Genomic DNA, 13,316 nt, shown 5'->3' on the forward strand with positions numbered 1-13,316 from the left:
TGACACCAAAGTGGATAACCTCACATTTATCCACATTATCCATCTCCGGCAACATCTTCCCCTCCTGCCGGCAACATCTTCCCCTCCTCCGGCAACACCTTCCCCTGCTCCGGCAACACCGTCCCCTCCTCCGGCAACACCGTCCCCTCCTCTAGCACGGTGCCAGCCTCACTCACTGACGGCACTCTCAGCTCACTCAGAGCATTGTGGGTTTTAGCTCCTGTCTGAGACGTGAAACCGAGGCCCCGTCTGTTCTCTCAGGTGGACGTAAAAGATTCCACGGCACTATTTTGAAGAAGAGCAGGGGCGAGTTCTCCCCGGTGTCCTGGGCCAATATTTATCCCTCAATCAACATCACTAAAAACAGATTCTCTGGTCATTATCACATTGCTGTTTGTGGGAGCTTGCTGTGCGCAAATTGTCTGCCGCTTTTCCTACATTACAACAGTGACTACACTTCAAAAAAGTACTTCATTGGCTGTAAAGTGCTTTGGGATGTCCTGAGGTGGTGAAAGGTGCTGGAGAAATCCAAGTCTTTCTTTTTTCATCCGATTTCAGGGAAAACTCAGGGATTCCCCCCCGCCCTGACTCAGTTAGACAAGCTCCGGGAATTCCTGGATGCATCGCTCGATGTACTCAACCAGCCCACTCCCAAACTTCCAACATGTCCGCATTACCCTTTGGAACATAGGATGGTGAGTGACTGGAAAAACCACCTCCATCCCATTCACCTCTCACCCTCCGGTGAGCCTGTCTGCTGAGTATTTCTCCAGCTCCCTCTTGTAATGTTTAACACCCTGCGCTGATCCCTGGACAGGTATCTCCACATACTTGCCCTCAATGTATTTTGCATGTTGTCGGGTGAAATGAAGTATTTAATTCCAAGAGTAAAGTATTATTATTATTCATGTTAACCAGTGAGAGAGGAAGCTGTGGGTGGGTGAGGTGGTCCCAGCTGGTGAAAGGCGGTGTGGCGAGTGTTGGCCGTCTTGTAACGCAATTGCTGTGATGAGTACATGTGTAACACTGCCCTTGTCACACAGACGTTCCGTGGAGCCTGCACTCGTGGTTATTGTCCCTGGAGACAGCGTTCCAGCAGCACCGGAGACCGGTGATCCAGTGCTTACTGAAAGAGTTCAGCACCATCAGAGAGGAGGAGTACAGCGACGACCTCCTTCTGCAGGGCCTGCCTCTCTTGTTTCAGATCCTGAAAGCCAGCAAGGTAACGCTTACAGTCTGTGCAAGATAACTCTTACACTCTGTGCAAGGTAACGCTTACAGTCTGTGCAAGGTAACGCTTACAGTCTGTGCAAGGTAACGCTTACAGTCTGTGCAAGGTAACGCTTACAGTCTGTGCAAGGTAACGCTTACAGTCTGTGCAAGGTAACGCTTACAGTCCGTGCAAGGTAACGCTTACAGTCTGTGCAAGGTAACGCTTACAGTCTGTGCAAGGTAACGCTTACAGTCTGTGCAAGGTAACGCTTACAGTCTGTGCAAGGTAACGTTTACAGTCTGTGCAAGGTAACGCTTACAGTCTGTGCAAGGTAACGCTTACAGTCTGTGCAAGGTAACGCTTACAGTCTGTGCAAGGTGACGCTTACACTCTGTGCAAGGTGACGCTTACAGTCTGTGCAAGGTAACGCTTACAGTCTGTGCAAGGTAACGCTTACACTCTGTGCAAGGTAACGTTTACAGTCTGTGCAAGGTAACGCTTACAGTCTGTGCAAGGTAACGCTTACAGTCTGTGCAAGGTAACGCTTACAGTCCGTGCAAGGTAACGCTTACAGTCTGTGCAAGGTAACGCTTACAGTCTGTGCAAGGTAACGCTTACAGTCTGTGCAAGGTAACGCTTACAGTCTGTGCAAGGTAACGTTTACAGTCTGTGCAAGGTAACGCTTACAGTCTGTGCAAGGTAACGCTTACAGTCTGTGCAAGGTAACGCTTACAGTCTGTGCATGGTGACGCTTACACTCTGTGCAAGGTGACGCTTACAGTCTGTGCAAGGTAACGCTTACAGTCTGTGCAAGGTAACGCTTACAGTCTGTGCAAGGTAACGCTTACACTCTGTGCAAGGTAACGTTTACAGTCTGTGCAAGGTAACGCTTACAGTCTGTGCAAGGTAACGCTTACAGTCTGTGCAAGGTAACGCTTACAGTCTGTGCAAGGTAACGTTTACACTCTGTGCAAGGTAACGCTTACAGTCTGTGCAAGGTAACGCTTACAGTCTGTGCAAGGTAACGTTTACAGTCTGTGCAAGGTAACGCTTACAGTCTGTGCAAGGTAACGCTTACAGTCTGTGCAAGGTAACGCTTACAGTCTGTGCAAGGTAACACTTACAGTCTGTGCAAGGTAACGCTTACAGTCTGTGCAAGGTAACGCTTACAGTCTGTGCAAGGTAACGCTTACAGTCCGTGCAAGGTAACGCTTACAGTCTGTGCAAGGTAACGCTTACAGTCTGTGCAAGGTAACGCTTACAGTCTGTGCAAGGTAACGCTTACAGTCTGTGCAAGGTAACGTTTACAGTCTGTGCAAGGTAACGCTTACAGTCTGTGCAAGGTAACGCTTACAGTCTGTGCAAGGTAACGCTTACAGTCTGTGCATGGTGACGCTTACACTCTGTGCAAGGTGACGCTTACAGTCTGTGCAAGGTAACGCTTACAGTCTGTGCAAGGTAACGCTTACAGTCTGTGCAAGGTAACGCTTACACTCTGTGCAAGGTAACGTTTACAGTCTGTGCAAGGTAACGCTTACAGTCTGTGCAAGGTAACGCTTACAGTCTGTGCAAGGTAACGCTTACAGTCTGTGCAAGGTAACGTTTACACTCTGTGCAAGGTAACGCTTACAGTCTGTGCAAGGTAACGCTTACAGTCTGTGCAAGGTAACGTTTACAGTCTGTGCAAGGTAACGCTTACAGTCTGTGCAAGGTAACGCTTACAGTCTGTGCAAGGTAACGCTTACAGTCTGTGCAAGGTAACACTTACAGTCTGTGCAAGGTAACGCTTACAGTCTGTGCAAGGTAACGCTTACAGTCTGTGCAAGGTAACGCTTACAGTCTGTGCAAGGTAACACAGTCTGTGCAAAGTCCAACAATGCGAGTCATTCACAAATCTACAGTTATACATAAACCTTCCAAGGAGTAAGAAATGCTTTAAACTTGTGAGCAATAAATTAATTTCTATCACTTGTTTCCAAATCTGATGGTCACTGTAGGGAGAAATCGACAGGAGACAAATGGTGAGAGTTTGTGGTAATTGGCAGAAGATAGAATCCTAGAATCGTACAGGACAGAGGGAGGCCATTCGTCCCGTCGTGCCTATGCCGGCTCTTTGAAAGAGCTCTCCAATTAGTCCCACAGACGTACTGGAGATCGTATGGGAAAGGCATAAGTAATGAAAAAAATACTTAAAATACTGCAGCATTCGAATGTAACAGAGAGATGGGTGAAGAATAAATACACCTGATGGAGCAGCTCCAATACAGGACAACACGCAGACACAACACCAACACCTTGCATTTATACAGTGTCTTTAACATATTAAAACGTCCCAAGGTGCTTCACAGGAGCAATTATCAAACAAAATTTGACACCGAGTCACATAAGGAGATATTAGGACAGGTGACCAAAAGCTCGGTCAAAGAGGTCAGTTTTAAGGAGCGTCTTAAAGGAGGAGAAAGAGGCGGAGAGGTTTAGGGAGGGAATTCTAGAGCTTAGGGCCCAGGCAGCTGAAGGCACGGCCGCCAATGGTGGAGTGATTAAAATCGGGGATGCGCAAGAGGCCAGAATTGGAGGAGCGCAGAGATCTCGGAGGGTTGTAGGGCTGGAGAAGGTTACAGAGATAGGAAGGGTTTTAGGGGCTGGAGGAGGTTACAGAGATAGGGAGGGTTGTAGGGCTGGAGGAGGTTACAGAGATAGGGAGGGTTTTAGGGGCTGGAGGAGGTTACAGAGATAGGGAGGGTTGTAGGGCTGGAGGAGGTTACAGAGATAGGGAGGGTTTTAGGGGCTGGAGGAGGTTACAGAGATGGGGAGGGTTGTAGGGCTGGAGGAGGTTACAGAGATCGGGAGGGTTTTAGGGGCTGGAGGAGGTTACAGAGATAGGGAGGGTTTTAGGGGCTGGAGGAGGTTACAGAGATAGGGAGGGTTTTAGGGGCTGGAGGAGGCTACAGAGATAGGGAGGGTTGTAGGGCTGGAGGAGGTTACAGAGATAGGGAGGGTTTTAGGGGCTGGAGGAGGTTAGAGAGATAGGGAGGGTTGTAGGGCTGGAGGAGGTTACAGAGATAGGGAGGGTTTTAGGGGCTGGAGGAGGTTAGAGAGATAGGGAGGGTTTTAGGGGCTGGAGGAGGTTACAGAGATAGGGAGGGTTTTAGGGGCTGGAGGAGGTTACAGAGATGGGGAGGGTTGTAGGGCTGGAGGAGGTTACAGAGATAGGGAGGGTTTTAGGGGCTGGAGGAGGTTACAGAGATAGGGAGGGTTTTAGGGGCTGGAGGAGGTTACAGAGATAGGGAGGGTTGTAGGGCTGGAGGAGGTTACAGAGATAGGGAGGGTTTTAGGGGCTGGAGGAGGTTAGAGAGATAGGGAGGGGTGTAGGGCTGGAGGAGGTTACAGAGATAGGGAGGGTTTTAGGGGCTGGAGGAGGTTAGAGAGATAGGGAGGGTTGTAGGGCTGGAGGAGGTTACAGAGATAGGGAGGGTTTTAGGGGCTGGAGGAGGTTACAGAGATAGGGAGGGTTTTAGGGGCTGGAGGAGGTTACAGAGATAGGGAGGGTTTTAGGGGCTGGAGGAGGTTACAGAGATGGGGAGGGTTGTAGGGCTGGAGGAGGTTACAGAGATAGGGAGGGTTTTAGGGGCTGGAGGAGGTTACAGAGATAGGGAGGGTTTTAGGGGCTGGAGGAGGTTACAGAGATAGGGAGGGTTTTAGGGGCTGGAGGAGGTTACAGAGATAGGGAGGGTTGTAGGGCTGGAGGAGGTTACAGAGATAGGGAGGGTTTTAGGGGCTGGAGGAGGTTAGAGAGATAGGAGGGTTTTAGGGGCTGGAGGAGGTTACAGAGATAGGGAGGGATTTGAAAACAAGGAGGAAAATTTTAAAACCGAGACGTTGCCGGACCGGGATCCAGTGTAGGCCAGCGAGCACAGGGGGTGATGGGTGAACGGGACTTGATGCGAGTTAGGACACGGGCAGCCGAGTTTTAGATGAGCTGAAGTTTATGTAGGGTAGAAGATGGGAGGCCGGCCAGGAGTGAGTTGGAATAGTCAAGTCTGGAGGTAACAAAGGCATGGATGAGGGTTTAGAAGCTGGGTATTCTGCGGCAAGTGTCTCACCTCCTGACTCCCCAAAGCCTTTCCACCATCTACAAAGCACAAGTAAGGAGTGTGATGGAATACTCTCCACTTGCCTGGATGAGTGCAGCTCCAACAACACACAAGAAGCTCGACACCATCTAGGACAAAGCAGCCGGCTTGATTGGCACCCCATCCACCACCTTAAACATTCACTGCCTCCACCACTGGCGCACCGTGGCTGCAGTGTGTACCATCTACAAGATGCACTGCAGCAACTCACCAAGGCTTCTTCGGCAGCACCTCCCAAACCCGCGACCTCTACCACCTAGAAGGACAAGGGCAGCAGGCGCAAGGGAACACCACCACCTCCAAGTTCCCCTCCAAGTCACACACCATCCTGATTTGGAAGTATATCGGCCGATCCTTCATCGTCGCTGGGTCAAAATCCTGGAACTCCCTCCCGAACAGCACTGTGGGAGCACCTTCACCACACGGACTGCAGCGGTTCAAGAAGGCGGCTCACCGCCACCTTCTCAAGGGCAATCAGGGATGGGCAATAAATGCTGGCCTTGCCAGCGACGCCCACATCCCAGGAACAAATAAAATAAAAAGCAGCAGATGAACTGAGGCGGGGCGGAGACGGGCGATGTTACGGAGCTGGATGTAGGCAGCCTTGGTGATTGAGTAACTGATACCGTGGCATCGGGTTGGTCCTGTTGAAGTGTTGGAGGAGGAGCTCAGAATCAGCATCAAGCTCCGATAAATATATTCGCAGTCGCACTGCCTTATTCTCTGTCTTTTGATTTCACTCTGATTTCAGAATGAAGCAATCAGTCAGCAGCTGGCAGCGATTTTTGTTCAGTGTTACGGCCCGTACCCAATTCCCAAGTTTACAGAACTCAAACGGAAACAGATTTCTCGGTTGGGTATGTACTCCCAGTCTGCTGCAGTTTAACCCCGTGTTTGTGTTGTTGTAATTTAACCCTGTGTTTGTGTTGTTGTAATTTAACCCTGTGTTTCTGTTGTTGTAATTTAACCCTGTGTTTGTGTTGTTGTAATTTAACCCTGTGTTGTAATTTAACCCTGTGTTGTAATTTAACCCTGTGTTTGTGTTGCTAGATCCTCACTTTCTGAATAACAAGGAGATGTCTGACGTCACATTTCTGGTGGAAGGGAAACCGTTCTATGCTCACAGAGTGTTACTGTTTACTGCCTCACCCAGGTAACCACTCCCCTCACTCTGAAAACCTCCTGTGTTGGGACTGGGTGGGTGTTGGGGGCGGGGCGGATATTGGGGGCAGGGCGGATATTGGGGGCAGGGCGGGTGTTGGGCGGGGCGGGTGTTGGGGGCGGGGCGGGTGTTGGGGGGCGGGGCGGGTGTTGGGGGGCGGGGCGGGTGTTGGGCGGGGCGGGTGTTGGGCGGGGCGGGTGTTGGGGGGCGGGGCGGGTGTTGGGGGGCGGGGCGGGTGTTGGGCGGGGCGGGTGTTGGGGGCGGGGCGAGTGTTGGGGGCAGGGCGGATATTGGGGGCGGGGCGGATATTGGGGGCGGGGCGGGTGTTGGGGGCGGGGCGGGTGTTGGGGGGCGGGGCGGGTGTTGGGCGGGGCGGGTGTTGGGGGCGGGGCGAGTGTTGGGGCGGGGCGAGTGTTGGGGCGGGGCGGGTGTTGGGGGCGGGAGTTGGGGCGGGGCGGGTGTTGGGGGCGGGGCGAGTGTTGGGGGCGGGGCGAGTGTTGGGGGCGGGTGTTGGGGGCGGGTGTTGGGGCGGGGCGAGTGTTGGGGGCGGGTGTTGGGGGCGGGGCGAGTATTGGGGGTGGGTGTTGGGGGCGGGGCGGGTGTTGGGGGCGGGTGTTGGGGGCAGGGTGGGTGTTGGGGGCGGGTGTTGGGGACGGGGCGAGTATTGGGGGTGGGTGTTGGGGACGAGGCGAGTATTGGGGGTGGGTGTTGGGGCGGGGCGAGTGTTGGGGGCGGGTGTTGGGGGCGGGGCGGGTGTTGGGGCGGGTGTTGGGGGCAGGGTGGGTGTTGGGGGCGGGTGTTGGGGGCGGGTGTTGGGGCGGGGCGAGTGTTGGGGGCGGGTGTTGGGGGCGGGTGTTGGGGCGGGGCGAGTGTTGGGGGCGGGTGTTGGGGGCGGGGCGAGTGTTGGGGGCGGGTGTTGGGGGCGGGGCGGGTGTTGGGGGCGGGGCGAGTGTTGGGGGCGGGTGTTGGGGGCGGGGCGGGTGTTGGGGACGGGTGTTGGGGGCAGGGCGGGTGTTGGGGCGGGGCGAGTGTTGGGGGCGGGTGTTGGGGGCAGGTGTTGGGGGCGGGGCGAGTATTGGGGGTGGGTGTTGGGGGTGGGTGTTGGGGGCGGGGTGGGTGTTGGGGGCGGGTGTTGGGGGCGGGGCGGGTGTTGGGGGCGGGGCGGGTGTTGGGGGCGGGGCGGGTGTTGGGGCGGGGTGGGTGTTGGGGGCGGGTGTTGGGGGCGGGGCGGGTGTTGGGGGCGGGGCGGGTGTTGGGGCGGGTGTTGGGGGCGGGGCGGGTGTTGGGGGCGGGTGTTGGGGGCGGGGCGAGTATTGGGGGTGGGTGTTGGGGGCGGGGCGGGTGTTGGGGGCGGGTGTTGGGGGCGGGGCGGGTGTTGGGGCGGGTGTTGGGGGCGGGGCGGGTGTTGGGGGCGGGTGTTGGGGGCGGGGCGAGTATTGGGGGTGGGTGTTGGGGGCGGGGCGGGTGTTGGGGGCGGGTGTTGGGGGCAGGGTGGGTGTTGGGGGCGGGTGTTGGGGCGGGGCGGGTGTTGGGGGCAGGGTGGGTGTTGGGGGCGGGGCGAGTATTGGGGGTGGGTGTTGGGGCGGGGCGAGTGTTGGGGGCGGGTGTTGGGGGCGGGGCGGGTGTTGGGGGCGGGGCGAGTATTGGGGGCGGGTGTTGGGGGCGGGTGTTGGGGGCAGGGTGGGTGTTGGGGGCGGGTGTTGGGGGCGGGTGTTGGGGCGGGGCGAGTGTTGGGGGCGGGTGTTGGGGGCGGGTGTTGGGGGCAGGGTGGGTGTTGGGGCGGGGCGAGTGTTGGGGGCGGGTGTTGGGGGCGGGGCGGGTGTTGGGGGCGGGGCGAGTATTGGGGGCGGGTGTTGGGGGCGGGTGTTGGGGGCAGGGTGGGTGTTGGGGGCGGGTGTTGGGGGCGGGTGTTGGGGCGGGGCGAGTGTTGGGGGCGGGTGTTGGGGGCGGGTGTTGGGGGCAGGGTGGGTGTTGGGGGCGGGGCGGGTGTTGGGGGCGGGTGTTGGGGGCAGGGTGGGTGTTGGGGGCGGGTGTTTGGGGCAGGGTGGGTGTTGGGGGCGGGTGTTGGGGGCAGGGTGGGTGTTGGGGGCGGGGCGGGTGTTGGGGGCGGGTGTTGGGGGCAGGGTGGGTGTTGGGGGCGGGTGTTGGGGGCGGGGCGGGTGTTGGGGGCGGGTGTTGGGGGCGGGGCGAGTATTGCGGGTGGGTGTTGGGGGCGGGGCGGGTGTTGGGGGCGGGTGTTGGGGGCGGGGCGAGTATTGGGGGTGGGTGTTGGGGGCGGGGCGGGTGTTGGGGGCGGGTGTTGGGGGCAGGGTGGGTGTTGGGGCGGGTGTTGAGGGCGGGGCGGGTGTTGGGGGCAGGTGCTGGGGGCGGGGCGAGTATTGGGGGCGGGTGTTGGGGCGGGGCGAGTGTTGGGGGCGGGTGTTGAGGGCGGGGCGGGTGTTGGGGGCAGGTGTTGGGGGCGGGGCGAGTATTGGGGGTGGATGTTGGGGGCGGGTGTTGGGGGCGGGGTGGGTGTTGGGGGCGGGTGTTGGGGGCGGGGCGGGTGTTGGGGGCGGGGCGGGTGTTGGGGCGGGGCGGGTGTTGGGGCGGGGTGGGTGTTGGGGGCGGGTGTTGGGGGCGGGGCGGGTGTTGGGGTCGGGGCGGGTGTTGGGGCGGGTGTTGGGGGCGGGGCGGGTGTTGGGGGCGGGTGTTGGGGGCGGGGCGAGTATTGGGGGTGGGTGTTGGGGGCGGGGCGAGTGTTGGGGGCGGGTGTTGGGGGCGGGTGTTGGGGCGGGGCGAGTGTTGGGGGCGGGTGTTGGGGGCGGGGCGGGTGTTGGGGGCGGGACGAGTGTTGGGGGCGGGTGTTGGGGGCGGGGCGTGTGTTGGGGGCAGGGTGGGTGTTGGGGGCGGGTGTTGGGGCGGGGCGAGTGTTGGGGGCGTGTGTTGGTGGCAGGTGTTGGGGGCGGGGCGAGTATTGGGGGTGGGTGTTGGGGGCGGGTGTTGGGGGCGGGGTGGGTGTTGGGGGCGGGGCGGGTGTTGGGGGCGGGGCGGGTGTTGGGGGCGGGGCGGGTGTTGGGGCGGGGTGGGTGTTGGGGGCGGGTGTTGGGGGCGGGGCGGGTGTTGGGGGCGGGGCGGGTGTTGGGGCGGGTGTTGGGGGCGGGGCGGGTGTTGGGGGCGGGGCGAGTATTGGGGGTGGGTGTTGGGGGCGGGGCGGGTGTTGGGGGCGGGTGTTGGGGGCGGGGCGGGTGTTGGGGCGGGTGTTGGGGGCGGGGCGGGTGTTGGTGGCGGGGCGAGTATTGGGGGTGGGTGTTGGGGGCGGGGCGGGTGTTGGGGGCAGGGTGGGTGTTGGGGGCGGGTGTTGGGGCGGGGCGAGTGTTGGGGGCGGGTGTTGGGGGCAGGGTGGGTGTTGGGGGCGGGGCGAGTATTGGGGGTGGGTGTTGGGGCGGGGCGAGTGTTGGGGGCGGGTGTTGGGGGCGGGGCGGGTGTTGGGGGCGGGTGTTGGGGGCGGGGCGAGTATTGGGGGTGGGTGTTGGGGGCGGGGCGGGTGTTGGGGGCGGGTGTTGGGGGCAGGGTGGATGTTGGGGGCGGGTGTTGGGGGCGGGTGTTGGGGCGGGGCGAGTGTTGGGGGCGGGTGTTGGGGGCAGGGTGGGTGTTGGGGGCGGGGCGGGTGTTGGGGGCGGGTGTTGGGGGCAGGGTGGGTGTTGGGGGCGGGTGTTGGGGGCAGGGTGGGTGTTGGGGGCAGGGTGGGTGTTGGGGGCGGGGCGGGTGTTGGGGGCGGGTGTTGGGGGCAGGGTGGGTGTTGGGGGCGGGTGTTGGGGGCGGGGCGGGTGTTGGGGGCGAGTGTTGGGGGTGGGGCGAGTATTGCGGGTGGGTGTTGGGGCGGGGCGGGTGTTGGGGGCGGGTGTTGGGGGCGGGGCGAGTATTGGGGGTGGGTGTTGGGGGCGGGGCGGGTGTTGGGGGCGGGTGTTGGGGGCAGGGTGGGTGTTGGGGGCGGGTGTTGGGGGCAGGGTGGGTGTTGGGGGCGGGTGTTGGGGCGGGGCGGGTGTTGGGGGCGGGTGTTGGGGGCAGGTGTTGGGGGCGGGGCGAGTATTGGGGGCGGGTGTTGGGGGCGGGGCGGGTGTTGGGGGCGGGGCGAGTATTGGGGGTGGGTGTTGGGGGCGGGGCGAGTGTTGGGGGCGGGTGTTGGGGGCGGGGTGAGTATTGGGGGTGGGTGTTGGGGGCAGGGCGGGTGTTGGGGCGGGGCGGGTGTTGGGGGCGGGTGTTGGGGCGGGGCGGGTGTTGGGGGCAGGTGTTGGGGGCGGGGCGAATATTGGGGGTGGGTGTTGGGGGCGGGTGTTGGGGGGCGGGGTGGGTGTTGGGGGCGGGTGTTGGGGCGGGGCGAGTGTTGGGGGCGGGTGTTGAGGGCGGGGCGGGTGTTGGGGGCAGGTGTTGGGGGCGGGGCGAGTATTGGGGGTGGGTGTTGGGGGCGGGTGTTGGGGGCGGGGTGGGTGTTGGGGGCGGGTGTTGGGGGCGGGGCGGGTGTTGGGGCGGGGTGGGTGTTGGGGGTGGGTGTTGGGGGCGGGGCGGGTGTTGGGGGCGGGGCGGGTGTTGGGGCGGGGCGGGTGTTGGGGGCGGGTGTTGGGGGCGGGGCGTGTGTTGGGGGCGGGGCGGGTGTTGGGGCGGGTGTTGGGGGCGGGGCGGGTGTTGGGGGCGGGTGTTGGGGACGGGGCGGGTGTTGGGGGCGGGTGTTGGGGCGGGGCGGGTGTTGGGGGCGGGTGTTGGGGCGGGGCGGGTGTTGGGGGCAGGTGTTGGGGGCGGGGCGAGTATTGGGGGCGGGTGTTGGGGGCGGGGCGGGTGTTGGGGGCGGGGCGAGTATTGGGGGTGGGTGTTGGGGGCGGGGCGAGTGTTGGGGGCGGGTGTTGGGGGCGGGGTGAGTATTGGGGGTGGGTGTTGGGGGCAGGGCGGGTGTTGGGGGCGGGTGTTGGGGCGGGGCGGGTGTTGGGGGCGGGTGTTGGGGCGGGGCGGGTGTTGGGGGCAGGTGTTGGGGGCGGGGCGAATATTGGGGGTGGGTGTTGGGGGCGGGTGTTGGGGGGCGGGGTGGGTGTTGGGGGCGGGTGTTGGGGCGGGGCGAGTGTTGGGGGCGGGTGTTGAGGGCGGGGCGGGTGTTGGGGGCAGGTGTTGGGGGCGGGGCGAGTATTGGGGGTGGGTGTTGGGGGCGGGTGTTGGGGGCGGGGTGGGTGTTGGGGGCGGGTGTTGGGGGCGGGGCGGGTGTTGGGGCGGGGTGGGTGTTGGGGGTGGGTGTTGGGGGCGGGGCGGGTGTTGGGGGCGGGGCGGGTGTTGGGGCGGGGCGGGTGTTGGGGGCGGGTGTTGGGGGCGGGGCGTGTGTTGGGGGCGGGGCGGGTGTTGGGGCGGGTGTTGGGGGCGGGGCGGGTGTTGGGGGCGGGTGTTGGGGACGGGGCGGGTGTTGGGGGCGGGTGTTGGGGGCGGGGCGGGTGTTGGGGCGGGTGTTGGGGGCGGGGCAGGTGTTGGGGGCGGGACGGGTGTTGGGGGCGGGGCGGGTGTTGGGGGCGGGGCGGGTGTTGGGGGCGGGTGTTGGGGGCGGGCGTTGGGGGCGGGGCGGGTGTTGGAGCGGGGCGGGTGTTGGGGTGGGTGTTGGGGGCGTGGCGGGTGTTGGGGGCGGGGCGGGTGTTGGGGTGGGTGTTGGGGGCGTGGCGGGTGTTGGGGGCGGGGCGGGTGTTGGGGGCGGGTGTTGGGGGCGGGGCGGGTGTTGGGGCGGGTGTTGGGGGCGGGGCGGGTGTTGGGGGCGGGTGTTGGGGGCGGGGCGGGTGTTGGGGGCGGGGCGGGTGTTGGGGCGGGTGTTGGGGGCGGGGCGGGTGTTGGGGGCGGGGCGGGTGTTGGGGGCGGGTGTTGGGGGCGGGGCGGGTGTTGGGGGCGGGGCGGGTGTTGGGGGCGGGTGTTGGGGGCGGGGCGGGTGTTGGGGGCGGGTGTTGGGGGCGGGGCGGGTGTTGGGGGCGGCTGTTGGGGCGGGGCGGGTGTTGGGGGCGGGTGTTGGGGGCGGGGCGGGTGTTGGGGGCGGGGCGGGTGTTGGGGGCGGGTGTTGGGGGTGGTTGTTGGGGGCGGGTGTTGGGGGCGGGGCGGGTGTTGGGGGCGGGTGTTGGGGGCGGGGCGAGTGTTGGGGCGGGGCGAGTGTTGGGGGCGGGGCGGGTGTAGGGGCGGCTGTTAGGGGCGGGGCGGGTGTTGGGGGTGGGGCGGGTGTTGGGGGCGGGGCGGGTGTTGGGGGCGGGGCGGGTGTTGGGGGTGGGTGTTGGGGGCGGGGCGAGTGTTGGGGGCGGGTGTTGGGGGCGGGGCGGGTGTTGGGGGCGGGTGTTGGGGGCGGGGCGAGTTTTGGGGGTGGGTTTTGGGGGCGGGTGTTCGGGGTGGGTGTTGGGGGCGGGTGTTGGGGGCGGGGCGGGTGTTGGGGGCGGGGTTGGTGTTGGGGGCGGGGCGGGTGTTGGGGGCGGGTGTTGGGGGCGGGGCGGGTGTTGGGGGCGGGGCGAGTATTGGGGGCGGGTGTTGGGGGCGGGTGTTGGGGGCGGGGCGAGTATTGGGGGCGGGGCGGGGGTTGGGGCGGGTGTTGGGGGCGGGGCGAGTATTGGGGGCGGGGCGGGTGTTGGGGGCGGGTGTTGGGGGCAGGGTGGGTGTTGGGGGCGGGTGTTGGGGCGGGGCGGGTGTTGGGGGCGGGTGTTGGGGCGGGGCGGGTGTTGGGGGCAGGTGTTGGGGGCGGGGCTAGTATTGGGGGCGGGTGTTGGGGGCGGGGCGGGTGTTGGGGGCGGGGCGAGTATTGGGGGTGGGTGTTGGGGGCGGGGCGGGT

At 63.6% G+C, this 13,316-nt stretch overlaps 1 protein-coding gene across 2 annotated transcripts in view; it reads left to right on the plus strand.

Annotated features, from left to right (window-relative positions):
• The window catches only part of abtb3b (ankyrin repeat and BTB domain containing 3b), a 234,491-nt gene that overhangs the window by 188,829 nt on the left and 32,346 nt on the right, over positions 1 to 13,316 (plus strand). For both annotated transcript variants that reach the window (XM_086009710.1, XM_086009708.1), the window contains exons 11-13: positions 1,044 to 1,222; positions 6,098 to 6,203; positions 6,397 to 6,499. In XM_086009710.1, the coding sequence (XP_085865836.1) occupies positions 1,044 to 1,222; positions 6,098 to 6,203; positions 6,397 to 6,499 (388 nt within the window). The remainder of the gene's footprint in view (positions 1 to 1,043; positions 1,223 to 6,097; positions 6,204 to 6,396; positions 6,500 to 13,316) is intronic.

This window comes from Somniosus microcephalus, chromosome 16, assembly GCF_052327205.1.
Source record: "Somniosus microcephalus isolate GS21.2 chromosome 16, FLI_Smic_1.0, whole genome shotgun sequence".
Lineage (NCBI taxonomy): Eukaryota > Metazoa > Chordata > Chondrichthyes > Squaliformes > Somniosidae > Somniosus > Somniosus microcephalus.